Source organism: Panulirus ornatus, chromosome 46 (assembly GCF_036320965.1).
Source record: "Panulirus ornatus isolate Po-2019 chromosome 46, ASM3632096v1, whole genome shotgun sequence".
Classification (NCBI taxonomy): domain Eukaryota; kingdom Metazoa; phylum Arthropoda; class Malacostraca; order Decapoda; family Palinuridae; genus Panulirus; species Panulirus ornatus.
The window spans coordinates 35,301,403-35,328,342 of NC_092269.1; the positions used below are offsets into that span (position 1 = coordinate 35,301,403).

Consider the following 26,940-nt stretch of genomic DNA (forward strand, 5'->3'; position numbering starts at 1 on the left):
CCGCTGACATTGGATGAACACGTAACAATGTTGATAATGATAACTAATTGCAGGGGATATTTCAAAAGTAATTGAACATAGTAACACGCACGTAGTATTATGTATTGATACTAACTTGTATTACTGATGATGGTATGGAAGTAAAAGAATATGGAATCTATTTTCGGCCGTCACCACAGTATTTTTCCCTTAAATGGACGTTGTAATAAGCATGCTCCTGACGCAACCCCTGGCGACCTTGGTCGCAGCGTTTACAGTCATGGTCGCAGGTACCTGTACGACACTATCAATGTGACTTTGTTGCCGGACGTAGGAGCGTTTGAACTGCTACGTGATTTTGCTGCACTAGACGTTATTTTTGTGATTGTGAACGTGTAACTGCATGAATAGTATGTAAGTATCAGGTTTATTTGTTCAGTGCGCACTTAGAATAGATCTGAAGACTGTCTCAACACCTACAAGGAAGTATTGTCGTCTTATAAACATTAGCTCAATGTATCATTGAGAGGTCTATCAGGCTGAGCTTAATGGTATGTAGACCTTGTGGACAAAATAAAGAACAAGATAGAATAGGTGGTACGAAACACATTATTCTGCACTGCTAGGTACAACGACATCAGCAAATTACAAACATGAAGGTGGGCGGATGGGAAGACATGTCCCTCCATTTAAGAAGACATGTCCAGTATCATTATTAGGATCGTGGCCCTTGTTTTTGGTATCAGGTGTTCACGGTGAGACAGATTATCGGATTACGAATCGAGAGTGTATATACTATTTAGTCGTACAAAATGAATATAAGGTGTGAATACTACACGGTGTTAACTCATAGGATGGAATCGGCGGGTCCGGTGGAGGCCAGCACAGAGCTTGGCGGACAGTGGACCTGTTTGCTGCCCATTATCACGGCCTTAGCTCTCATCTTAGCAACGCGTCTACATGTGAACATTGCGAAGAGAAGACGAAGGTGAGCAGGTACTTTATATTTCCTTTTAAAAACTCGGGTAAAAGATGCATCGTGATGCAAAGTAGACGGTTACGAGGCGTACGTACAGACATGAGACCATAAGAATTTGCACTATTTTGTCATACTGATGAGCGACCATTTTGACAGAAATAAAAGAACATTCAAGATGTCTTTGTTAGTATGAAAGAAACTATTTCTAATGTCTTTGTTAGTATGAAAGAAACTATTTCTTATGGTCAAGTTTGTAAACAAAAGCTAACCTTACAGTTTCCTGTTACGAATTGTTGAATAACGGTATTGATGTGTGATGTTCTACAGGTGTAAGTGGGGGCAGGCAGGGCAAGATGTAGTAGTACTTCACTGTCCACCCAGAGGACGCTTCGCTCCTTCCTTGTCACCTTTCGTCATCAAACTTGAGACCTTTTTACGCTTGGCTGATATACCCTACAAAGTAAGTCTTAGCTTCCTGTTTTTTTTTGTTTTTTTTTTAGATGAATTTGCATTTCCCTGAATGTTTTTGAAAGAATTTGTTCGGTGATTTTACACATATGCAGTACACCCGCCAGCGTTTGTGAAATGAGTGAAAATGTAAACACATCCAATTTTTCCTCTAAGCTTACAAGTTTGAATTTGATTTTCATTTCACCTTGCTGTGATAGCCTGTAATTTGACCCTCTTGCCCAACGCCGCATTATTGATTCACTTTCCCTCTTTTATAGGTATTACTTTGTTTTTCTTGCTCCCAAATGCTGGCTTCTCAAGGTGTGCCTACACTACTACCTAGACCACGCAATACTCGGCAAGCTGCTGCGTCACATGATTATTGTGTGGCCAACAACAGCAGCTCGAGAGTTAGCCGTTCTTGTAACTGTTTCTTTCCCAACACGTCGAAGTTTTGGAACTCTGTACCTTCTCCTGTCTTTCATAATAACTATGACGTGACACATTCCAAAAGACGGGGGTTTTCACCTTCTCCAAAATTCGTAAATACTTTCCCATGTGTTTTCTTTTTCCGTTTCATAATTTTCTATATTTCAATTAAGGCTTGGTCATGATGTGGACTTTTTTTCCGTGACTGAAGCGTCACTTACTAATTCTGTGGTTTCTCACGACCGCTTCATTTGCCTTGGTTCAACTCATTATGTGACTGCACGGCGCCCCCCATACATCACATAATTCATATATGTTATCATGTACGACCTGCATGAATTTATTGATAAATGGTAAAAGTGAAGCTCTTCTAGGTAAACGTTACTTGTGGAATTGAGCTCAACATGAGCTGATTAAACTAATGTTGATAAGAGCGTAGACTTTGATATGAATATCCTTTGTGCCGGGCCCTAGGCAACTTCAAGCTCTCTCTTCAGTAAGGAATAAAGAATAGTTGTTTTCAGAATGTTGATTAGGCGAAATGTAGCACCCCTAAAATGGACAGGTGTGAAAATTTATATAGGATGGAAGTAAATGGTAATTTTTTGGATATGTATTTTTAGGCGCTTATGACTTTTTTTTTCAGTGTACATCAGATGCATATTTGTCAATACTTTTCTAATTCATTTAATCTCGGTCTCGTAGACGGACTTCGAGGAACCTTATGGACTCAAGGGTAAGACTCCGTGGATCACTTTTAATGGTGAGGAGTTTGAGGACTCACAGTTGGTAATCGAAAAACTCGCCCACCACTTCCAGCTGAAGAACAACCTGACGAAGACAGAGCAAGCCACGGCCCGAGCCATCACCGTCATGATGGACGAACACCTCATCTGGTGAGATTCACTTCTCGGCTTGTGAGATATCTGTTCTTATATCATCCCTTTTTCTGGGCAAAGATGTAGTCACGTGGCAAGGCAACTTCTTAGAACCTTAGTTCTCATCTAGTGACTTGTACAAGTAGTGAAAAGTAGTTTAGGACTTCCTACTTTTTGTCTGGTGAGATACTTTCCCTATCGCTTATTTCTCAGATGCATGATAGACTTTGGCGAGTGGCTGGTTCTCGCTTCCTTATTTATAATCTAGTGACTAGTGAAATGCTACTATATGACTATATAACATTCGAAGACCTTTTATATTACAGTGGATAACAGCCTTGTGAACTGGAAAATGAATGGATCATAAATCAGTTTTAAGCTAATGTTTTTCTTGTATGAGATTAGACAATGAATGAGACAAATGTCTTATATGATTCGAAATATTGATCGCTAAAAAACAATGAACTATTGTACCGCTTAGTAATAACCACGAAAATCTCCCTGTAAAAGTTTAACAAACAACAGTACTTAGTAATATATACAGGTAGGAAGTTATGGTAAACACAAAATTGTTAAAGTTTCCGTATATCTATGCCAATTGTGATTTTTCATGATGTATGGTATATGCATTCATTGCAGAAGTAACAAAAACATTTTTTTCTTAAAGAATCAATAGGAAAAGGAAACGAGATGGCACCTATTGCCACCATTTTAATGTTAAATAATACGATGACCGATATCCAATGTAATTTTGAGATTTAATTTCTGAGAGACAGTAATACAGTACCCATGATATCTAGATCCCATTCATTACTGGATTGAAATGTATTGAGCTTCTCTAACCACCTGCCTCTACCCCCAGGGGCTTGAGAGTCTGGCGCTATGATATCGACAAAGGCGCTGGATTCCAGGAATGCTTCCGCCATGTCCCGTCTTACGCTAGCGTCGCTCTACCCTTGTTTTGTTGGAGGATGCGACGGGCACTGTGGCATCAGGGTATCGGACGCCACACGTTCGCGCAAGTCCAAGACATCGTCAGGAAGGACCTGTCAGCCGTGTCTCATTTTTTAGGTACGTTGGTCAAGTTGCCCCACACGCCAGTGACAACAACAACAGACATAAAATGGTTAATGCTTAGGTTAGCTGCTGTCTTATCTAAAATTTCGTCACGGCAATAGATTTATAAATGATTATTTAAGATACCCATTTCATCTAAGATATATTCACAGCAGAAGACGCAAGGTCATAGATACAGTTGTAAGTCTTACCCAAGACATTTTCCTATTTCTATTTCGGGAGGCCAAAATTCGTTTCAGTTCATTTCTGTTAGAATCATTGTTGATTTCTTCTGTTATGTATGCCTTACGTGACTCGCCAACGTGTTCAAACGTTTCTAGGCTGTCTCGTCACTACTTAGTGATCTCAGTTTTTCTCTCACACCCTCTCACCTCAGCTGTAGTGATGTTTCATTAAGTGCTTTAACTCACTTCGCCACTGCTACCCTCCCCCACCCTTGCACCGTAGCTTAACTAATGAGGAAGTCATCAAATCAATGGATATGTAAAAAGATTTTCTTTTCTCGTATAACATAATTCTGTATGTTGCTAATGTTTTGTCTGTAATGTAGTAAGTTTTCTTACAGTGTGCTAAGGGAAATGATTGTCTTCATACATTAGTCTGTCACATACTTTCGGTATTATCTCTCTTAAAATACGAGAAACTTAGTCTGAGACTAACTTCTTGAGTACTACGACTTGACGAAGGGCCGTCAAAAGCTCGTTGTTCTTAGGGAGTTAATTTGTCGTAATCAAGAGGTTCAAGGAGCAGACTCTCACACGTAAGAATGTAGGTGATCAGCAGTTACCACACTCTTTCAGGCGAGAAGACTTACCTGCTGGGGGTGGAGCCTAGCATTGCAGATTGCGCGGTGTTCGCCCACCTCGCTAACATTGTTTATAACTACCGCCGCTCACCCTTCCTAGCAATGGTCACTGGTGAGTTGAAATAGCAATATTATTGGATCTGATATAAGCTGTTGAAACGTCATAGTTTTACTTATTACACGGTGATTACTAAACTAGAAAAATATTGATTATCATAACTATTGAGAAGCAAGAAGTATTATTTATTATTTTATCATCTAAGCATCTTCCAGTCAGATCATATTTGACGTTCTTATCTCATATGTTAAAGTCTTTTATGTAAATCAAATTTGAAGTTCATGTTTCATGAGATAAAGTCTCATATCTTTTTGTGTGTATAAAATGAGATAAAGTCTCATATCTTTTTGTGTGTATAAAACAAATTCTACTCATTTTTTTTTTTATGCATCTTTGATTCTTTGGAGAGGTAATGTATTCCTTGTTAAGAATTATTTGAATGAGGTATTTCAGGTGGTGTTAAGGTAAGCTATGAATCGTTCGCCGTCTGTACAATATCTCTTGTGTCTGTTGTTGAAAATGAGGACCCTGAGGCCAAGAATAATTGTATTTCCATTCTGACAGGACACAGAAATGCCATATGAAAACAACTGTTACGTTCTTTTGATTTCAAAAAAGAAGAAAATGAATGCAATATTAGAAGCAGGGTTAAAGTTCTCTGACATGTTTTCTTTAAAATTGTTAGAATAACCTTCATTAAATTGATAGAATTACGTATGCATTAAGCCATGAGACGGCCAGAGGAACAAAAGCTTCCAGTATATTGAGAATGGACCGTCTTTTTGCCCATGGCCCATTGTCACCCCTCTCGACTCTTACAACGTATAATTTTTCTCTTTAACCATCTTTCGACAGAGGAATTCCCCAACTTGGAGGACTATGTTGAGCGTGTCCGAAATCGTCTGTGGCTAGACTGGAACCAGTGTGTGGATCCTCCAGTGCCAAAGGCAGTGCAGTGATGGATAAGATCTCTAAAAGCAAACCCATTCCCTGGATGAGACTAAAGTTACTTTCCGTTGCCAAGTGAACTGTTAATACAGGAAATCCCAGACCGACCCTGTTTTAAAACCACCTAGAAAATTTTCCAAGAAGAATGACAATTAGTGAACTTCTTTTCTAGTTATCTTGAATCAGTTTATATATATATATATCTATATATGTATGTATGTCACCAAGCTGCACTACAATCAGTAGAAAGAAAATTATGGATTCCTTTGGAGCGAGTTCCTTTACGAGGTGATACACCCTTTTTGCCCACTGACTGATAACATCCATACTGTGACGTTTTACCATGTAACAAGTGTGATAAGGCTTACTGTGGGGAGATTGGTGGAGGATTGAAGAAAAGGGAACACAGACATCCATTGACACAGGACTTACGAAATGATACCGCTGACGAGAGTTTAACACCCGCGTCTCTATTGGATGATGCTCACGTATGACACTCGTGACTAGAGCACTATGGCATGATTGAGATAGGGCCTTGAAGCAACGTATACATGGATAGGCTCTCTGACGCGGTAGACGAGCTGCACGGGTAGCACTATACAGGAGTGGTCAGTTAGAACGGGAACGGGGCCGGATGTGTAAGTCTGGCTCTTCATGAGGCAGCGTACCCGCACGACTCCGTCCGTGTGTGGATCCTTTGTTTACTGACAAAGTCTGTCTTTGCGAAGCATTTGTATTAAAGTTAAAGTTCCAACATTGTGTTTTATCACCATCTTCGTTCCAATATATATATAAATAAATAAATATATATATATATATATATATATATATATATATATATATATATATATATAAAATATGAAGCGGCCAGGATAAACCATGGAAAGGTATATAGGGGGAGGGTTCTGGTCGTGGTTGCGAAAGCGGTCTTTATTCGTCTTCCTGACGCTACTTCCTGAACGCAGGAAACGGCAGCCAAGAGTCTGTGTGTGTGTGTATATATATATATCCAGCAGTTTGAGATGTCCTTATTTACTGTACTTGCATTCCCAAGGTCTACTTATAGACACAACGGGATTTGAACCCTGAGTCCCACTGTAACTTACACTTATAACTCTACTGTAGGTATAATGTTCCTTTGCAAGACTTTTTGTGGTATTTTCCTTTCAGTCACTACTTTTAAGATATCTGCTTTCTTCAGTGTTTATAGATAGCCAGCCAGGTAGAATTATGTCCTCCCGTTTCTTTTAGTTCTGAGGTAGATGCAAAGGACCGTTGGTTTTCGACCCCCCATCTTCTTTGTTTCTTTATACAGGTTAGTTGAATTACCCCCATCGTCTCTCTCTAGTCCATTCACTCCATGATTCCATCGCAACCTCCTACTCGCTGTCCTTCCCTCCTATCTTATCATCTAATGAGATAAGATGTAGACAGATAATTTCCATCTTTCCATCAAGTAGCAAGAGATAAGGTCTCGTCGGGGCTAGCCACTCCAGCGGATCCGTTGTGACATGTCGTGAACATCATGTCCGAATTTGACTTTACTGACCCTCGAGGTACTTAAATAAGTGATTCATCATAGATGAGTTAGATTTCGAAGTACTTTGGAATTTCCCCATGGAACTTCTCATAACGTAGCATGGTACAAGTTTTTTTCACCAGTCCCCCTAGCCATTTCCTGACGGTGTTTATATCTACATAAACTGCATGTGTTTTGACGTATCCTTGGTAGAGGTCAGAGACGAATTCTGATGACGCTTTCCGTATATATACTTTGACCTGACTTTCCATCTTTCCATAAGCACAAAATTAATGGAGAAATGTTGGCTGTTTACAGTGTATTTATTATTTCAATTGTATCCAGAATGTTTGGGATAGGAGGGTTGAAAGGCTACACGAACTCGCACGGATTCCATGTGATTGTGGTGCTGAACTGCAATTTGGGTACGGGGGATCTAAAGTGTCAAGAGGTGACTGTGGTGAGTATAGAGTGTATCTTATTCCCGAACTGTTGGATGAAGTCCAGACGAGATATGGGAGAATCAAAGGGACTGAGGATAATCTTGGATGCCTTTTACTGGATCTTCTGTAGTAGTGCTTGCTGTGCGGTGTGGGTAAGGAGTACCAGGAATTGGGGCATAGTTAAGTTCGGGAAGAAATAAGGTTATGCAAAAGTTCTTGAGTCTGTGAAAGTGAAGGGCAGGAGTTCATTTTACCCAAATTTTCAGTGTTATCATCTAAATATACCTATATTATTGTTTAATCCACCCAATCATGAGCGTTGAAACACATGCCATGAACGTTCAGTGCTTTTAAATATATATCTAATGTGGACGAATCTGTTCAGTATGCTCCTTTGGGAGGCAGACTTTGTTAAATTTCAGGATGTAATGATCTCATGTAGGATATGGGGTTCCTAATGACGCCCTTATTAATATTTTTCAACTAAATAAAGATATGTGTTGATTCCATATCAACCGTTTTCCGATTACCAAATGTTTCTACCAGTTTTGATGTTTAGGGAAGTTGATTAATGGTGATTAACAATATCAAGTAAAAACTGGTAAAGTACACGTTTGAGTGTAACAATGTTGCCAAACACGTTAAGTGACTACTCATTAATGGCTCATTTTGTAACCAAAAGTCTTGATTTGAATTAGGATTAAGATATCCTGCTCCGCTTGGGTGCCCGAGTCTGAGAGCGTTTGGGCAATGAAATCACGAGGAAGTACATTTCCCCGATATACCACCTCATGTGGAACCACTGCTTCAAATAGTTCGGCTGCCAAGTGGCTTATCTCACCGTTATCCTACGGTATCTAATTATATGAATAGGTTTCCATCCGAACCGAATCAACATTTTCCCCACACAAAAGCCTCCCAGGTCCAGTTTCCACTTAAAACCTAATCGTTTATTTATGCATTTTCCTTCCGCTGTTATCATTAGTGGCGAAATAACTGCTGATAGGAGTAATCAGCAGGGCGGGGTGACGTAACCACAGAGTGGGGTGCACTGGCGGAGGATGGGAGAGTGTGTGTGTGTGTGTTTGAGTCCGTCTCGCTAGCCTGGGCCAGCTGTAGTGAGTCTTGCCTCACCATACAAGGTACATAAGCTCTATTTTCTACTGCTTGAGTTCAGCTTTTATCATCTATGGTCACTCATGTACAAAGACGCCACTTGCATCTAATGATGACCAGTGTTAAGTAATTGTAATTTATATAACTAAAGTCCTGGCACATATAACAATGACTTAACTTGTTCTTTCTTCAGGACCCGTGCCGTGGTCCTGTTGAAATCTTATGATGTATTAATTATCACTTTGATGTACTGTGCAACTAGTGTTTGCAGTATTTTGAAATTATTTGATAATTGTGTCATTTCTTGTACCAGCGCTCGCTTGATATCCTCGGTGAGTAGTGTTCAAATGTCATTTTCTTTACCATTCAGTTAGTATCATTTTCACGCGTTTGATTATTTAATTTCTTGGCATAATTTCGATTATGATAAAGATTTATATATTTTATGATGAATGTTCAAGTTATATTTGTTACAGTTATTAAAGTTTGGTAGTTATCATTATTGTTTATGTACGTGTTTGTTGGACTGATTTATAATACATAATGCATATTATTGTGATAAATTTAGTATTTATTATATTTTATTCTATTTTCTTCAGTAATATTTCGGTTGCTCTAGAAACGTGTTTTATTCATCATCAGTGAAGTGTTCAAGATTATTTTTTTGCAACTTATCTACTATTCCACGTTCATTAATTACAACAATTGTTTGATCTTCATCAATGGTTAGTGATAAGATGCGTCTCTGTTGTGAATTCATTATCACAGACTTGGGAGGTAATTTTTAAAGATCTTTAAAATAAAGTTCATTCCGTTGCCCTTGATCTGTAAAATTGACCACATATATATTGTGATTTTACGACACTAAATATTGTTATAGTTAAATGTAATAACGTTTTGTTTTAATTTGCATACATTGGCTTTGTTTTCTTTCTTTTCTTTCATACTATTCGCCATTTCCCGCATTATCGAGGTAGCGTTCAGAACAGAGGACTGGGCCCTTGGGGGAATATCCTCACCTGGCCCCCTTCTCTGTTCCTTCTTTGGGAAAAAAAAACATTACAAAATTTGTAGACGAAGTCATATGGAGAAAAACTGTTTGGTATCATTAGACCACGTCTTTGTGAATTTGCTAATACTTGGTTGTATCGTAAACTTACACCACGAAATGTTTCATGATGATCTGCCATGTCGTGAGCTAATAACATCAGTAGATTGTAACGCCATTGCAGTGTGTTTGGCATCTCCCAACAGATGGCAGCAGCGGCCGAGGCTTCTGAAGGGTCTGGTTGGCTGTCCGTATTTACTGCTCTAACTCTTTTCTTGGGATCAGTCTACCTGTATCGGTACTTGGTCAAGAAGAACAGAAGGTAAGCCTACGATTCAGTAATCCATTTGAGACTGAAGAGAATGTAAGGTAAGAAATGACTGAACTGAAGTACAAGGTTAAGGCGAGGGAATTGTGGTACCCCGCCTCAACCAGGGGCGTGTTTAGACTTTTGCTGTAGTAGGGAACCTGTTGATTGAAGAGGCCCATACACTTACCCAGGACCATTATGAAAGAATCTTCAGCAGTACGACGTGACGACATTTAGTATTAAGATACAAATATGTACCACAACATTTAGTATAGTTATTTTCCCATAAGAAGGTGCCAGTATAAGTTTGTTTAAATAATATTAATCGAGGAATTACCTCCTCCCATGCAGGTGTTACTCCTATCTCAGGTGAGGGAATCAAAGCAGTGTATGTACCAGCCAGCTAAACAAAATAATGATGACATCAGTAGCCAGTGATAATTAAGATAAAGAAGGTGGAGAGGCAACACAGAAAGCTAATGAGAGATACCAGATGTTACGACAAATCTTAACTAAATTCAAGTGTTAAAGAGGGCTGAACATCTCTCGAGGGCGACATTGGCATCGCCCTAAATTTCCTTATGGCTCAGGATGGGGAGGAATTCATGGGAATCTTTAGGATACATGGGAAACAACTATTGCACATGAGAGAAATTCAAGAGGCATGTGTTTTGGCTTAACCTACATGTCATTGCCAAAACACTGACAAACCCCATAGCCATGCCCATCATTATTTGTGAAGGGGTAGAATGTTCGAATTGGAGTACTTATGATCATCAGTCCCTGTGTGGTCATTCACCATCGTATACATGGTCCAGATTTACTTGTCATTGTATGACGTGATAATTGATATGATTGCATATCTTAGTTGGGACCAGTTTCATTGCTCCTACCGGTAACATGCTCTCTCAATAATAAAGAACATATAGTTTTACCCCAAAGAAATTGAGGTAAAGTTAGGTTTGCTCTGATATGGTTAGGCTTGTGTGTACCTCCAGATTAGAATGTAACGACAGAACCTTTGACGTTATTTCATGAGCCTAGGATTGAATTTTTAGAGTAATTAATGACATTAGTTAAAAAAAAAGCATGCCCGTATGATATGGCTGTGTTTAGAAGAAGAAACTAATGTGCATGTTTTAATTCAGAAAAAAAGGAAAAAGATGTGCTTATTTGGTTATCTTTGACATACAATGATACTGTATGAGTGTTGACATAAGAGCTATGACATTGGGACGATGGACGTGCCGAAAATTTTCAGAGAGCAAGGATGGAGGATGTTTCTCTTTAAAGGAAACTCATAAGAAAACTGATATATATATATATATATATATATATATATATATATATATATATATATATATATATATATATATATATATATAACGGCCCATCCTCATCTACGATTAAAGATAGATATATTGACCTTATTGCTCTTGTCCTTTACCGTAGATGGAGATGGCAACAGGCAGGGAAGGATGTGGTGATAGTCCACTGCCCAAGGCCTGGCTACTACACCCCTTCCATTTCGCCTTTCGTCATGAAGCTCTTGACCTACCTCCGCCTGGCCCAGATTCCCTATAAGGTAACCGAATTTCATGCCCGTCTGTCTGGAGCTGGTCCGACTGGCGGCTGCAACCAGATGGATGGGTGAGAAGCATATGCTTTGAAAGAATATACATTTGTGGAAAATTTGATTTGAGGCGTTTTTCTTTTTTCTTTTTTTGAGTGGATAGTAAGGTGGAAATATTTGAGATACTACATCAGTTGATTTTTTTCTTGTTTACATACTGCGGGTTTATAAACATTCAGTCTCTGCTTATATCTTTCCAGTTAGATCATGAGGAACCTATGGGTCCAAAGGGCTTGTGCCCCTGGATCAGTCTTAACGGTGAGGAGCTGTCTGACTCTCAGCTGATAATGGAACGGCTTGGGCAGCAGTACAACAAGGACTTCAGCAGCGGACTGACGGAGGCGCAGCAGGCGGTGGCCAGAGCCTTCACCATTATGATGGATGAACACCTCTGCTGGTTCGTTTCTAATGATTTGAAACATATTTGGTCTTACTGTATCTGAGATGCAGGAACTTATGAGATCGTGGGGTAACACCAGGACTTAGAGAGAGATCCTGGGGTAATTATGAATCATATATATATATATATATATATATATATATATGCTGTCTCCCGCGTTTGCGAGGTAGCGCAAGGAAACAGACGAAAGAAATGGCCCACCCCCCCCCATACACATGTACATACACACGTCCACACACACAAATATACATACCTACACAGCTTTCCATGGTTTACCCCGGACGCTTCACATGCCTTGATTCAATCCACTGACAGCACGTCAACCCCTGTATACCACATCGCTCCAATTCACTCTATTCCTTGCCCTCCTTTCACCCTCCTGCATGTTCAGGCCCCGATCACACAAAATCTTTTTCACTCCATCTTTCCACCTCCAATTTGGTCTCCCTCTTCTCCTCGTTCCCTCCACCTCCGACACATATATCCTCTTGGTCAATCTTTCCTCACTCATTCTCTCCATGTGCCCAAACCATTTTAAAACACCCTCTTCTGCTCTCTCAACCACGCTCTTTTTATTTCCACACATCTCTCTTACCCTTACGTTACTTACTCGATCAAACCACCTCACACCACACATTATCCTCAAACATCTCATTTCCAGCACATCCATCCTCCTGCGCACAACTCTATCCATAGCCCACGCCTCGCAACCATACAACATTGTTGGAACTACTATTCCTTCAAACATACCCATTTTTGCTTTCCGGGATAATGTTCTCGACTTCCACACATTTTTCAAGGCTCCCAAAATTTTCGCCCCCTCCCCCACCCTATGATCCACTTCCGCTTCCATGGTTCCATCCGCTGACAGATCCACTCCCAGATATCTAAAACACTTCACTTCCTCCAGTTTTTCACCATACAAACTCACCTCCCAATTGACTTGACCCTCAACCCTACTGTACCTAATAACCTTGCTCTTATTCACATTTACTCTTAACTTTCTTCTTCCACACACTTTACCAAACTCAGTCACCAGCTTCTGCAGTTTCTCACATGAATCCGCCACCAGCGCTGTATCATCAGCGAACAACAACTGACTCACTTCCCAAGCTCTCTCATCCCCAACAGACTTCATACTTGCCCCTCTTTCCAAGACTCTTGCATTTACCTCCCTAACAACCCCATCCATAAACAAATTAAACAACCATGGAGACATCACACACCCCTGCCGCAAACCTACATTCACTGAGAACCAATCACTTTCCTCTCTTCCTACACGTACACATGCCTTACATCCTCGATAAAAACTTTTCACTGCTTCTAACAACTTGCCTCCCACACCATATATTCTTAATACCTTCCACAGAGCATCTCTATCAACTCTATCATATGCCTTCTCCAGATCCATAAATGCTACATACAAATCCATTTGCTTTTCTAAGTATTTCTCACATACATTCTTCAAAGCAAACACCTGATCCACACATCCTCTACCACTTCTGAAACCACACTGCTCTTCCCCAATCTGATGCTCTGTACATGCCTTCACCCTCTCAATCAATACCCTCCCATATAATTTACCAGGAATACTCAACAAACTTATACCTCTGTAATTTGAGCACTCACTCTTATCCCCTTTGCCTTTGTACAATGGCACTATGCACGCATTCCGCCAATCCTCAGGCACCTCACCATGAGTCATACATACATTAAATAACCTTACCAACCAGTCAACAATACAGTCACCCCCTTTTTTAATAAATTCCACAGCAATACCATCCAAACCTGCTGCCTTGCCGGCTTTCATCTTCCGCAAAGCTTTTACTACCTCTTCTCTGTTTACCAAATCATTTTCCCTAACCCTCTCACTTTGCACACCACCTCGACCCAAACACCCTATATCTGCCACTCTGTCATCAGACACATTCAACAAACCTTCAAAATACTCATTCCATCTCCTTCTCACATCACCACTACTTGTTATCACCTCCCCATTTACGCCCTTCACTGAAGTTCCCATATATATATATATATATATATATATATGAGATATTATTGGACTCCGCCTGCTTGAGGTCACTTTTAGCGAGGTTGTTAAACCGGAACTCTTGTAGAAATCGGTTCTTGGGTAATTATAACAATAATGATACTTTCTTATTCGTGATTACTCCAAGTCCCCTTTCTAATAAAGTTATTGTAATACCCAGTATCTCTTTCCGGAGGCTTACTGCAGCCCATGCCTGGACTACTTCCAGTAGCAGGGAATATGGGAAGTTCTTTGACGAGAGTGTTTACCCAGTGGCGCAGTCTCTTGCAACATTATCTCCTGTGATGGTTTGTAGAACCTGCTGTTGAAAGAGCACAGTTTACGAGGGAGGGATAAACGAAAGTAGGAAGAGAATCACGCAGCAGCGATGGGCGAAGCTGGGAATATTATTATATTTTCCTCCCTTAATATTTATCCATTTGCATGTGATTCCGTGTTTTGTTCTGTCGTCTTTCTCGATGTCTAGTGAGGTTGTTACGTACACTGCAGGTGCCTGAGGGAGTGGAGGTTCAAAGTGGACAACGGCACCAGCCTGGTAGAGGGCATGACGCACGCGTGGTACGTCCACCTCTTCAAGTACTTCTTCCTGGAGGCCCGGAAGCAGACCCTGTGGCACCAGGGCGTGGGCAGGCACTCCCACGCCCAGGTCCAGCACATGACTAGAGGGGACTTGCACGCCATCTCCCAGTACCTCGGTCAGTGGATTCCTCCATATATCTCGGTTATTTAGGGCTAAGGGGGAGGAGCAGTGAAGGAATGGAAGAATGATGATTAAAACAGGTCGGTCTGTGGGATATATAGAGTACCTCCCTCAGATCCACTGTCAGTGTTGGTTGGAGAGGAAGGTGGACAGGTTGGTCGAGCGAGATTAGGGTCTCCTGGTAGGTGGTATAAGATGAGTCCAGGATGATTCTGTCTTCTCTGTTCTGCACTCTGAACTCCCTTGATTTCCCCCAGAATGGTCTGTATCGTAAGGAGAGTCGATAAAAGTGAGATGGTTCCGGGAGAAATATGGAACTTAGGGGAAAAGTGGACACTTAAGTAAATGATGCTGTTCTTAGGTGATGGTGACACGTTGCAAATCACATACAGGAAGTGTAACGCGATGTCGTGTATAGGCGAGGTAAAGAGATGATAAGGCTTGAGGGGGCCTACCGACCGGTCTGGTGGAGGCAGAATGAAGGGAAAAGATCGTTTTGTATGTCAAAGTTTCAGTGTCAGAGAGAACTGATCGTCAAATCCAGATCTTTCATGAAGAAGAGAGGAAAAAAAGAGATAGAAGGAGGGAGAGATAGTTAATCTTTTAGAAAGGGACAAACAGCTGATATAGGAAAGACATATGAAAATCGAGCTGTAAGCCTTAGCTTGACCTTACTAGAAAAGAATGCTTCATATTCCCTTGGACTTGACGCCAACGACCACAAAGTAATTGAACAACGTCGTGCCTAAGTAATGTATGGCCTTGATGATGGAGAAGTCTCGCAAGAAGCCATCTCTTCGAAGCAGAAACTGGAGTAAAGTCTACGAAAGACAGAAATAGAACCAAACAGCTCAGCGAAGGAAAGTAGGTCGAGCATAAAGACAGAATAGAAGTTGACAAGTCGGATTACTTCACACTCAACCCTGTCGAGTATGTGCGTGGGGCTAGACCCGCTTCAGGGCTGAGGCCAGGACTCCATATCAAGGACTTCAGCAGCGGACTGACGGAGGCGCAGCAGGCGGTGGCCAGAGCCTTCACCATTATGTTGGATGAACACCTTTGCTGGTGTTCAGAGTAATACAGGAGAAGTCTTTAAGCACAAGGACAAGATCCATAGGTTTTTAGAGGCTGCATCCTTAATGTGTACATTGAATACGATATTTTCAGGATAGATTAGGCATTCCAAGGACACCCAGTGGTGGGATCAGAGAGGTAATTAAGGCTATGGTAAGATCTTTAGAATGTCAGGAGGAGGAGGAGGAGTGGGTATATACTAAGAGTTGATAGTGGTGTTAAACATTACTAGTTGGGATGAGAGGGTCTTGAGCAGGGAGGAGCATATACGAGACTCGGGGGACATTCATGTGTAGATCTGATAGATTGTTAGTCGGTAGCAGGACACAGCCTTGAGACATGGGAGTTTTCCTCAGGGATCTCTGTACTCTACATGATCGGGAAGATGGCATCATACCAACATCTTAAAAGAAAACGATATCTTAATATAATGTTTTCATATGTTTTGTGTATTTTTTTTTCTTAGAATGCAGCTGTTTGTTGACCAGTATTCTGATAGTACATACGAGTATGCTCAAGTAAATATGAAAAAGAATTCAGATTATTTCTCATCATTATTGCGACGACTAATTGATATTGTCAAAAATAATCTCTAATTCTAATGTTAAGTGTTCTGCCTTGCTCTGCTGTGACCTCATACCTCTGGAGGCGTTTAGACTCTGACGATCTAAGAGAAGTACGTTGTGGTTGCAGGTGAGAAGCCCTTCCTGATGGGGGAGGCGGCCAGCGAAGTGGACTGCTGCGTGTTCGCCTTCCTGGCGAACATCCTACACAACTACCGACGTTCTCCATACTACCTTATGATCACCGGTGAGTCTTGTACTCGGACGCCCCTGGTGGGCAACAGCAGCAACATTTTGCTGGCGTTCATTGTGCTGGACTCCGAGTGAAAATATCAGTCAAGTTACTGAGGCGGGCTGAGGGCCCTGTATGTGTCTCTAGTGCTTGTAACGTCTTGCCCACACCACGAATGATAGGATCACACTAACTTCCTCTCCCTCTTGCAGACGACTACCCCAACCTGCAGGCGTACGTGAAGCGGGTCAAGGATCACCTGTGGCCAGATTGGGATAAGTGCGTGGATCAACCTCCCAAATGCAGGACCTAGCACACACACCGCCTCTCCTAACTTCTCAACACTTCCTACGTCCTCACAAGCTTCCTCATCCATGCACGATATATCAACGGTGTTCCCTTAAGAGTTGGAAATTACAAGATCAATGAAGATGCTATAAGATAAACAGCAGCAGAAGAGAAGGGATAACAAGATATACTGGTGTGGGTGTCAGGGGCGACCATTCAGTTCCGTAAACATCATAATGCCGGAGCACTGTTATTCCGAACAATAAAAGAATATGGAGATAAATAGCCTAATATTCGAGAGAGAGAGAGAGAGAGAGAGAGAGAGAGAGAGAGAGAGAGAGAGAGAGAGAGAGAGAGAGAGAGAGAGAGAGAATAACCTAGGAATGGTGATGTTTCACATTAATGACGCTTCGGAACATCACGGTCATCCCCAAGTTAGGATGTGGTACTTTAAGCAGATCACCCGAAAGTGTTTTTGAGTTGGTAATAAATATGACGAAACTGTTCCGAAACTGCATTTTTCTGTCCTATATCAGCGCGAGAGATCGAGAGGGTTGAAAGCTTGGTGCAGTGGTGACTACACAAGTCCGGAACCTGCAGACGAAACTTCTCGGTCGGGGAACCTGAAGCTTTTCATGAAAAGCTTCAAATTATACTTCGCCCAAGATAACAGTTTCTCCTTTCAGTTTTGTACTTTCTTTGCTCTTAATAAATCTAGTTTCCCATTCAATCTTTTGTATTCTTAAAAATACATTTTGGACTTGAGACTGTCCAAAGTGAATATAAAACTCACCATAACATTTAGATAGTAATCGCACACACAAACACACACACACACACACACACACACACATTTTGACATGTATGCTCAACAGTTGATTAATAGCCTTTAATAAATTACAGAAGTCTCTACTGTTTCATTAACCTATGGGGATAAAAAAACAGCATGTCTGTGACTGCAACTAAATGAGTTCACCTGTGTAATTATTTGATTCATAACTTGATATATGTAAGAAAACTATTAATATTATATATATAGTCGGGAAAATTCTATGTTCATTTATTCCCCTTCTGAGGTAAACATGGAATTTTTGTGTCGATAGGAAACAAGCACGTTCGAGGATGAAAGTTTATTTCGTCAAAATTGCTTTAAAACATTGTTTGCAAATTGCAACATATTTTCTCGTGAGCAATAATACTATGACAAAAAAATAAAGCCTTACTATACCTTTATCGGTACAGGATTCTGATATTATTTGGATTTATAGTTGAAAGAATACGCGATGATATACGTGATCATTTGTTTACATTGGTTCGTAGAGGAGGGAGATCAGTGAACTTCAAATCACATTTGTGAGGCTCTGTCATCTGCTACTGAGTATTGCACCCTTCAGAAAGTAAGAATGATTATTCATAGTTTTGCAAATGTATATTAGGATAGCTTTTATTCCCACAACTGGTCAGAACTTAACTATCCTTGTGACTTGCCAGGGACAGGCTGATACCGCGGTCTGTCACTCAGAGGTTTTGTGATTCATTCTCCGATGACGCTTCGTCACTTTTTTGCATCCATATATAGTGATTATAATGATCGACTGTGCTAAAACGTTTGTATAAGAATTCATAAGATATTGCTAAGATGTACACATTTGATTTATCGTTGGAGATTCTTCCCAATCTTGATGTTTGCATGTATCCGTTTTTAGTCAGAGGACTTTTTGTTGACTGCAAGAAATTTTGACAGCTTGTATTGATTTTGAGAAGTTAATTACATCTTTCTGTACAGTCTTAAGATGGGTTCAGCACTGTGTGTGTGTGTGTGTGTGTGTGTGTGTGTGTTTTAAACCCACTTTTGACGCGAACAGAAAATGGAATCATAAAGAACGAACGAATATATTGAAAGAGTACAAATATAAGTAGATTGAATCCCCTCGTCGGTCTAAAGGCGATTTTTATTCCCTGGATTTACAAATATTTCAACAACCTATCTTATTGCAAGTTATTGCACTATAAAAGCAAAGCTTTAATTCTTATCTTTTTACAAGGAAATGTGATATGTCCAAAGTAAGCAAGGTTACTTTCAGCGATAACGATATACTCACCGTTGTATCTTATCTAATCTTACTCTGTAACTACCTGACCACAAAGTAAAGCTATTCCCTTCCAGTTGCATTATAGAGCAAATGTGTTACGTTTTGTAAAACGTTGCTTCGAAACGGAGTCTTCATATCATGTAGTGGTTTGTCATATGCTTCGTTACCTGAGGATGAATTAATAGAATCCGATTTAGCTACAGAATCGTTTTATGTAAGATACCGATACCTTATTATTGTTTTTCTTTTATTAATAGAAAAATTTTTCAGTTCAATATCGCCGCTACAGGAGATTAATTTTTATTTCTATGTAATCATCATAGGCTGTGCTTAGTTACGATAGCGTTTCATGCCGATCGTATCATTCGTTTCGTTGTTTCATATTGAACCCGTAACAGTCATGTTTTGTTAGTGTAGCGTTATGTAAAGCCTGAATTAAGTACTGACTTCGTTTACTCAGGTGAATTTTTTTTTCTAAAGTTTTGCTTCGCTACAGTACCATTACATAACGTAAGTATTGTTGCGCAACTTCGTGAATCGTTATAATCTCATATTTCGTTCCGGTGTCGTTCTGTTCCACATCCCAGTTGGGAGAGGGAGGTATAGATGGCCAGAAACCTGATCACTAACCAGATGCAGAACACGGTTTTACTCCGCCCCTCTATCTGGTCCACAACCTAGGATATTGTAGTATAATTGCCATGTTAACGTACATCATGTATGATATAACGTAACTATCTTACAAACATATTGATTTGGAAGGTAAAGGATACAGAGAAATATGTGATTAAATTTCTATTCAGAAAGAAAAAGAAAGCCAAAGAGAAACAAAGCCAACATAGAAAAAAAAAAAAGAAAGTTTACACTGATATTGTGGTGAATGCTTTCCTAACGCCCCTTTATTTGAAGGAAAGCTGTTAAATATTTTATTTGAAGGAAAGCTAATGCGCTTGTCTTGCTGAAAAGGTTCCATATTTGTGATGGGGATTTGGACTGTCCAATGGTAGGTCGTCAGTAGAGAGAGCTACTTCTGAGGTCTGCGGAAAACATAGGTTGAGTATAATAGTGTCCAGATATATACATTGGGAAATGGTTCCTAACAAAATACCTTACCTAACATAATCACGAATTTCCAAAAAGGATCTTTTGAGGCGATAATGAAAAGAACACGGCGTCGCCATTTCCCAGAGTTATAAAGACATACAAGCTGTGAAAAAAGTAACAACTCATGACGAGAAGATAATCCCATACACTGAAAAAAAAAGATAACTTATTATGTCTTCAGAAGAACGAAATGATCCCAAGTAAACTGAGACCAAATCAACAGTGAGAAACGCCTTTCCACAAATAAATTGGTATTGAACGAAGTCATTAAACGAATAGAAAGTTGAAAAAAAAATCTTAATATAACGAAATACTGCAGTGCTAAGCTCGAGTTCAAATTGGATATTTGTAACAAAGGGGCTTGGGAGGAGGGTGAGGTGTGTGTGTGTATAAACAGGGATTCCCTGTCATTTGGCGCCGTACTGCCTGCCTGAAAACAACACGCGCTATGGTCATTAGTGCTTAACTGGTATAATCCTCCACTAATATACGTCACTTTTATTACCTCCACAAGTGACGAGTAGGGGGGGGGCTTAGATTACCTTCGTTTTGAAAATCCTCTCGACGGGACTAATTATGAACTGCACTGTAAGCATGACATAATTTGCAGAGTATAGATAAGTCGTCTATAAATTTTACCAAAGTGGAAGCAAGGTAACACACATTGACCATCTGTCAGGGAACTCTACCAACGAACAGCATCTGCGCCATCAACCCAAGAGTGTCGTGGGCCTCAGTAAGCTCGCCCTCAACAAACTTAAATCTTCCTGAGTGTCTTTACGAGAGATGTGCGTCGAGGTCAAGGGCCGTGACTTATATAATGCATCACTTCGCTTAAGAGCGTGACTCATTGAAGGTATTTGTTGGGTGTCTCGTGCAACAAAATACAGAGGAAAAATTTCTGAAACACCTTGGAGCAGGGACGATGGCTATTTTCGATCGATCCTGCGACCTGGCTGATCTATAAGTGTGCGATAGGCTGTGGTATGCAAGGAATTGCTTCCTGCATGTCATATTCCGCATCACTAGACGCTTTACGCCTTGCTGATGGGTCCCTAGCTCATTTGAAGACACTAATGTAAACACCATCTTGAGCTACGAGCATTCCAAATCTTCGGTATGTACACAGACAACGTTGTACAGCCTAGCCGACAACAACCCACCCGTCTGGGTTGAGGCGCCAGATATCACAATCTCCGATCAACTTCCTTAAACGGGAAGCAGAACGCGAGCCTTGTCGTGGACTGTCTTATCCCTTTATAGTTACGAGAGAATGACACACCAGTCCTATGTACAGTCCAAATGGACAAACGTATATAATTTTACTATTGCGGCCTGTCACACGGTTTTGCAGTTGCAAGCTGTCTCATATTTTTTGTTGGAAACTGTCACACGTTGCAGCGTTACACATTTTATTACAGTAAACTGTCACGTTTTATAGGTGCAAACTGTCACACGGTTTATTGTCGCAAGATTTCATAACGTTTTAGTGATGTATATGTTCACTCGTTCTATTGCTGGAGTTCAATTTCGTAGAAATTCAGTGGTCACCTAAAATGATTTTTGTTCAACTGCACTATGAATGCAACTGCAAGGGATTTTTGTGTTGAGCCTTCATCCCTACAGATGACTGTAGTTTTGAAAGGTCATACACAAAGGATTTGTTCTGTTTTAAGGGTAAACTGCGTTGTTTTTAATACTAGGGGGCACTAAGCTACAGGTACCCCCACTGGCAGTTTCGTTTGAACTGAAACGTTAATCATAGGAAATGTTGAGTTTGTAAGCAGGGATGTGGACACATTGTGTTTGTGATCATAAGAATCTTCAACTTGATGGAGATTGGTTTAGATAAACCCCGATGGAAGTAATAGAGGCATATTGCTGTTTCTATAACACCTGGAATTATGCGAATGGACATACATGCATCAGTGTAATGCACCAACTTGGTAACGTGTGACGTAATTACCAGGCCAATGGGTGTGTGAGACGTGAGACTTTTTTGTTTTTTACTTCCGTATTCTTTTCGTGCAACCACTTACAGGCAAAGTAGCTATTGCTTTTGGCATAGATGCAGACTGAATTACAGTCACAACACTAGCTTTGTTGCGTGGTTAGATGAAAACGAGGAAATTGCGTCGTTAATTCATAGAGATGGACAAACCTGCCATGTCTTGAATTCATTTTTTTTCTTCTTCGTGTAATGATGGTGGGTATGGCTTTAGGACGTGATGACAGTGTAAGTTATATGTAGGGATGTTGTGGGCACGTCCAGCCTCCTCGAAGGGGAGGAGGGTGTTGTAAGTATGGGAGGAGGAAGAACGAGGGGGGAGGGGAGGGGGGAGTGGGGAGGAGAAGGAGGATTAGTATGGGGGGAGGAGATGGAGTAGTTGTGGGAAGGTGGTGTGTGTGTGTGTGTTGGGGGTGTGGGGGGAGTGTGAAGAGCGCGGCGAGACACGCTCACACACAGACACACACACACATACACAGTGGACCCGACTGGAGGCAGCAAGCTCTGTCCTGCCTCACTGGAATTGGTGGTGGACCTTACCAACAGTTGAAGTGACTGACGCACGCTTGTATGTGAACGTAGAGTGTACGTTCTGTGATCGCTGAGAATGGTGTTTAATAGACTAACTCCGGCGTGTTTAAATCTAACAAAAGTTTTATTGATATCGGTATATACTCAAGTAATACCGTAAGGGACGAAGTATTATATAATCCTTAGGTAAGAAAAGCCTAAGTAGCTGAAGCTATTGTTGCTGTGATTCGTAATAGTGGTGTGATAATCGCTGCAATTGTGATTTGGACTGACTGTGTTTTGTGTTTATGATATTGTAACGCAAGGGTAAGAAAACAAACGTCCAAATGGATTAAAACGTGAATATAAACGGCGATAGAGCCAGAACGCATAGGCGACAACTCTTTTTTTCTTTTTTTTCCTGGGAGTGAAAGGTGTGTTCGGAGGAGTTAGAATATCATATCTTTTCATGGTTGCCCTGCGGGCGTACCGTGTTTGCGGTCGCTGTTGCGGTATTTGCAACACTGTGTGACTGCAGACTTTGCAACCCTGCCCTACCTCCCACAGCCAGCACCCTCCCCCAACAGCGACGTGAGTCAACTTACCTACATGTAATATACTGGTCTCTCTTGCTTACCCACATGCTGACCCACTTGCTCTTGTAACGGCATTATTTTTTTATATATATACATATATCAAACTGTCTCCTTATTACTGTTAAACTTTACTCTACTTAAATGCAGTTTGTGTTCTGTCCTGTTGTACTCACAGTGGTGACGTCTGTTTTGATTGGCTACGAAGGAGCTCTGAGGTATATACTTCATGATTTTAAGATCTTTGAGTTTTCCTTCGTAGCAAATTCAGTATTTTTTTTTCTGGATGATATATATATATTTTTTTACATGTTAGCAAGCAATCCTGCCTCTAAACATTTGTTGTTACATTTGTAAGTTAGGAAAGAGTCGATATATATTGAAAACTTTCGTGTATGAATATGTATTAGAAATCCGCACAGAATTTGTGAAGAGGTTAATCTATACGAGGAGAATCAATGAGTCTGATAGAGTCTTAAGTCTTAATGTTTCCTTGTCCTCAGGTCCATGCCAACTAGTCATTTTGCTTCGTAATGTCTGTGGCTGGGCCACCGATCCCAGGAGCACGTACTTTGTAAGCGGTGTGTGTGTGTGTGTGTGTGTGTGTGTCATTTGTTCCCACGCCTAGCCAGTCTATCGGTGAGGGGTCAGGTTCAGTCTTTTTCTTCGTTTCTAATGAAAAACGTTCACTAAAACCACTGAAGTACTTGTTACACATATTTTTGCGCTTACTGCAGCAGTATTTACACTTGTTTATTTGATTACTCATAGCGTGGGCTATGGATAGAGTTGTTCGGAGGAGGGTGGATGTGCTGGAAATGAGATGTTTGAGGACAATATGTGGTGTGAGGTGGTTTGATCGAGTAAGTAATAATAGGGTAAGAGAGATGTGTGGTAATAAAAAGAGTGTGGTTGAGAGAGCAGAAGAGGGTGTTTTGAAATGGCTTGGTCTCATGGAGAGAATGAGTGAGAAAAGATTGACCAAGAGGATATATGTTTCAGAGGTGGAGGGAACGAGGAGAAGTGGGAGACCAACTTGGAGGTGGAAAGATGGAGTAAATCATCTGTTCATTTGTTGATTGTATTGATGATGTACATCGAATTGTATTCAAGCGTGTACAAGAGCTAAGTGTACAATTGGGTTTCATTAGTATTTCCTGTTCGTGGTGGGAATACCAATACTTCTTTTATTACTTTGCCACTTTATTGTTACGTCTGGGAAGTATAGCATAGACGGATAGCATGATTCGATATTCCATCCAAAGACGGTCATTTAGTGTATGCCATTTACAAAGATTTTGAAAACCATTTGGTAATCAGTTTGAACCCTTAATGCATGATCATATGAAAATGAACTTGCACCAAGAGTATCACCTCTGAAATTGTACCACTGACGCCACCACTGAAATTGTACCAGTAGCATCACCACTGAACCAGTATCGGTAACACCACTGAACCAGTACCAATAGCAAGAGTACCGAGCCTATGTCGGTAACACCACAGGTGAAGATGACCAGTAACGTCACCACTGGACCTGAACGAGTAACATGATCCCTGAACTTAATTAAATCGGTAACATCACAGGTGCCTCTGAGGAAAGAACGTGAGACATCATAGATAAGAATAGGCTTGTCAGATCATCAGTAAACTTGTGTATGTATCATTACAGAAACTCAGTAATTACCACTACATAATTTGCACCACCCTCATCACCACTGGGTAGTGGTTCCTTATGTTGAATTATATAAGCGACACATTCTTAAATAGATTCACTAAACCATTAATCGTAATTTGTCCCATTTGTGGATATCTCTTGAATTTGAAGAAGGAATAAGAGTGAGAAGACTGTTGACAAATTTAATTACAGCCCCTTATGTATGTGTAGACCATACTCTCAAAAGTGAAAAGGTTTTAGGAAGAGGGAAACATTAAAGAAAGATGTTCGAGGAAAGGAGGCGTTACAACGGTCAATTTCGTGTGGCTGGTCCTCACACAGAAGCTATGGGAAGCAGCAGGCAGGTTGCAGCCCCTCCGCCACACGAACCTCCCACCTGCGTAGAATATACGTAGTATATACTACCGCTCGTACATACTCCCTCAGTCTTCCTCTGTGCATTCCACTGTTCACGTGTCCGAGCCATCTTATATATCCCAGTCCTTTGCTCACGATAATGGAGAATGTCTGTTGTTCTTGGTAAATATATAGTCTTCAGAAATTATTTTTCTTGCTAGTATTAAGCTAACAATGAGTCTTGTTTTCCTGGCGCTGTTTAGTTCAGGAATGTTCATCCATACTGTAAAAAAAAAAGAATAATAGAACGAGTTATACAGCAACTCTATTATTACATTTTCTAATTCTTGACATTAGGTTTGCCGACTATTTTCTTTTAGTAAATGGATTCGAACTCGGGCGGGCCCATGCGCGATTCAGCGCCAACCACTCCACCACATAAGCTAGACCCATAATTCGGAAACCTTTGATATCATATATATTTTTGCAACATTATTAATCAGAATATATTTGAATGATAATTTCGATGGCTAGATTATATTGTTTCTGAAATTATTTTCGCGAGGGAAGAAAGCTTTTTAAATTAATGGCACAGTCGAAATTCTTTTTGTGTATAAATAGGGGAAAAAAAATAAGAATGTATGTATCAGTTTACTTAAACAAACGTGGAGATGATGAGTACATGTATGAGTGTTTTAGAATGAAGTCATACCATATCTTTTATAGAGTATTGTACGCATGTATGATGAAGGAAAAGTTGTATGAATGTCTAACAGCAACGCACCATTAAGTACTTTTGAGGATCTTTGTGATGATATAACAAAAATACAGAGCGTTGTGAAGAAGATTCGGGCGGACGAAGCTATATGTATGAATGTTCCAGGTGATATACATGTAGGGACCATGTGTGTATACATGTTATATAGGGATCATGTTGTGTATACATGTTATATAGGGACCATGTTGTGTATACATGTTATATAGGGACCATGTTGTGTATACATGTTATATAGGGACCATGTTGTGTATACATGTTATATAGGGACCATGTTGTGTATACATCTTATATAGGGACCATGTTGTGTATACATGTTACATAGGGACCATGTTGTGTATACATGTTATATAAGGACCATGTTGTGTATACATGTTATATAGGGACCATATTGTGTATACATGTTATATAGGGACCATGTTGTGTATACATGTTATATAGGGACCATGTTGTGTATACATGTTACATAGGGATCATGTTGTGTATACATGTTATATAGGGACAATGTTGTGTATACATGTTACATAGGGACAATATTGTGTATACATGTTACATAGGGACCATGTTGTGTATACATGTTATATAAGGACCATGTTGTGTATACATGTTATATAGGGACCATGTGTGTATACATGTTATTATCTCTAGACCTGGAATTTTCATTGAGTAAATAAATGAGCTAAACTGATGGTTAAAGGCTTCCAGACGCTAGCGACCAAGACTTGTTTACGAAAGACGATGATGGGAGCGTCAGTCTTGTTGAAGACTTGATAGAGGGATTTCCACCCCTTCGCGTCGTGCTTGCCTTTGCTCGCTCGCGCATTCAAACGCACACACTCAAAGGACTGCTTTTGCATACAAAACATG

General features: G+C 40.4%; 1 protein-coding gene across 1 annotated transcript; it reads left to right on the forward strand.

The window, feature by feature from the left end:
• Positions 1-273: 273 nt before the first annotated feature.
• LOC139763349 (uncharacterized) lies at positions 274-17,491 on the forward strand. The gene is made up of 15 exons (XM_071689372.1): positions 274-393; positions 833-967; positions 1,286-1,418; positions 2,543-2,733; positions 3,578-3,786; positions 4,593-4,709; positions 5,511-5,610; positions 7,468-7,582; positions 8,669-8,707; positions 9,936-10,051; positions 11,492-11,624; positions 11,873-12,069; positions 14,612-14,817; positions 16,590-16,706; positions 16,904-17,491. Exons 1-15 carry the CDS (start codon positions 383-385, stop codon positions 17,002-17,004), a joined length of 1,920 nt encoding a protein of 639 aa, XP_071545473.1. The 5' UTR covers positions 274-382; the 3' UTR covers positions 17,005-17,491.
• Positions 17,492-26,940: the final 9,449 nt, after the last annotated feature.

Coding starts and splice junctions, on each gene's coding strand:
- LOC139763349 (XM_071689372.1), top strand. Junction 1,419..2,542: donor TGGCTGATATACCCTACAAA/GTAAGTCTTAGC, acceptor TCGGTCTCGTAG/ACGGACTTCGAGGAACCTTA. Junction 2,734..3,577: donor ATGGACGAACACCTCATCTG/GTGAGATTCACT, acceptor CTCTACCCCCAG/GGGCTTGAGAGTCTGGCGCT.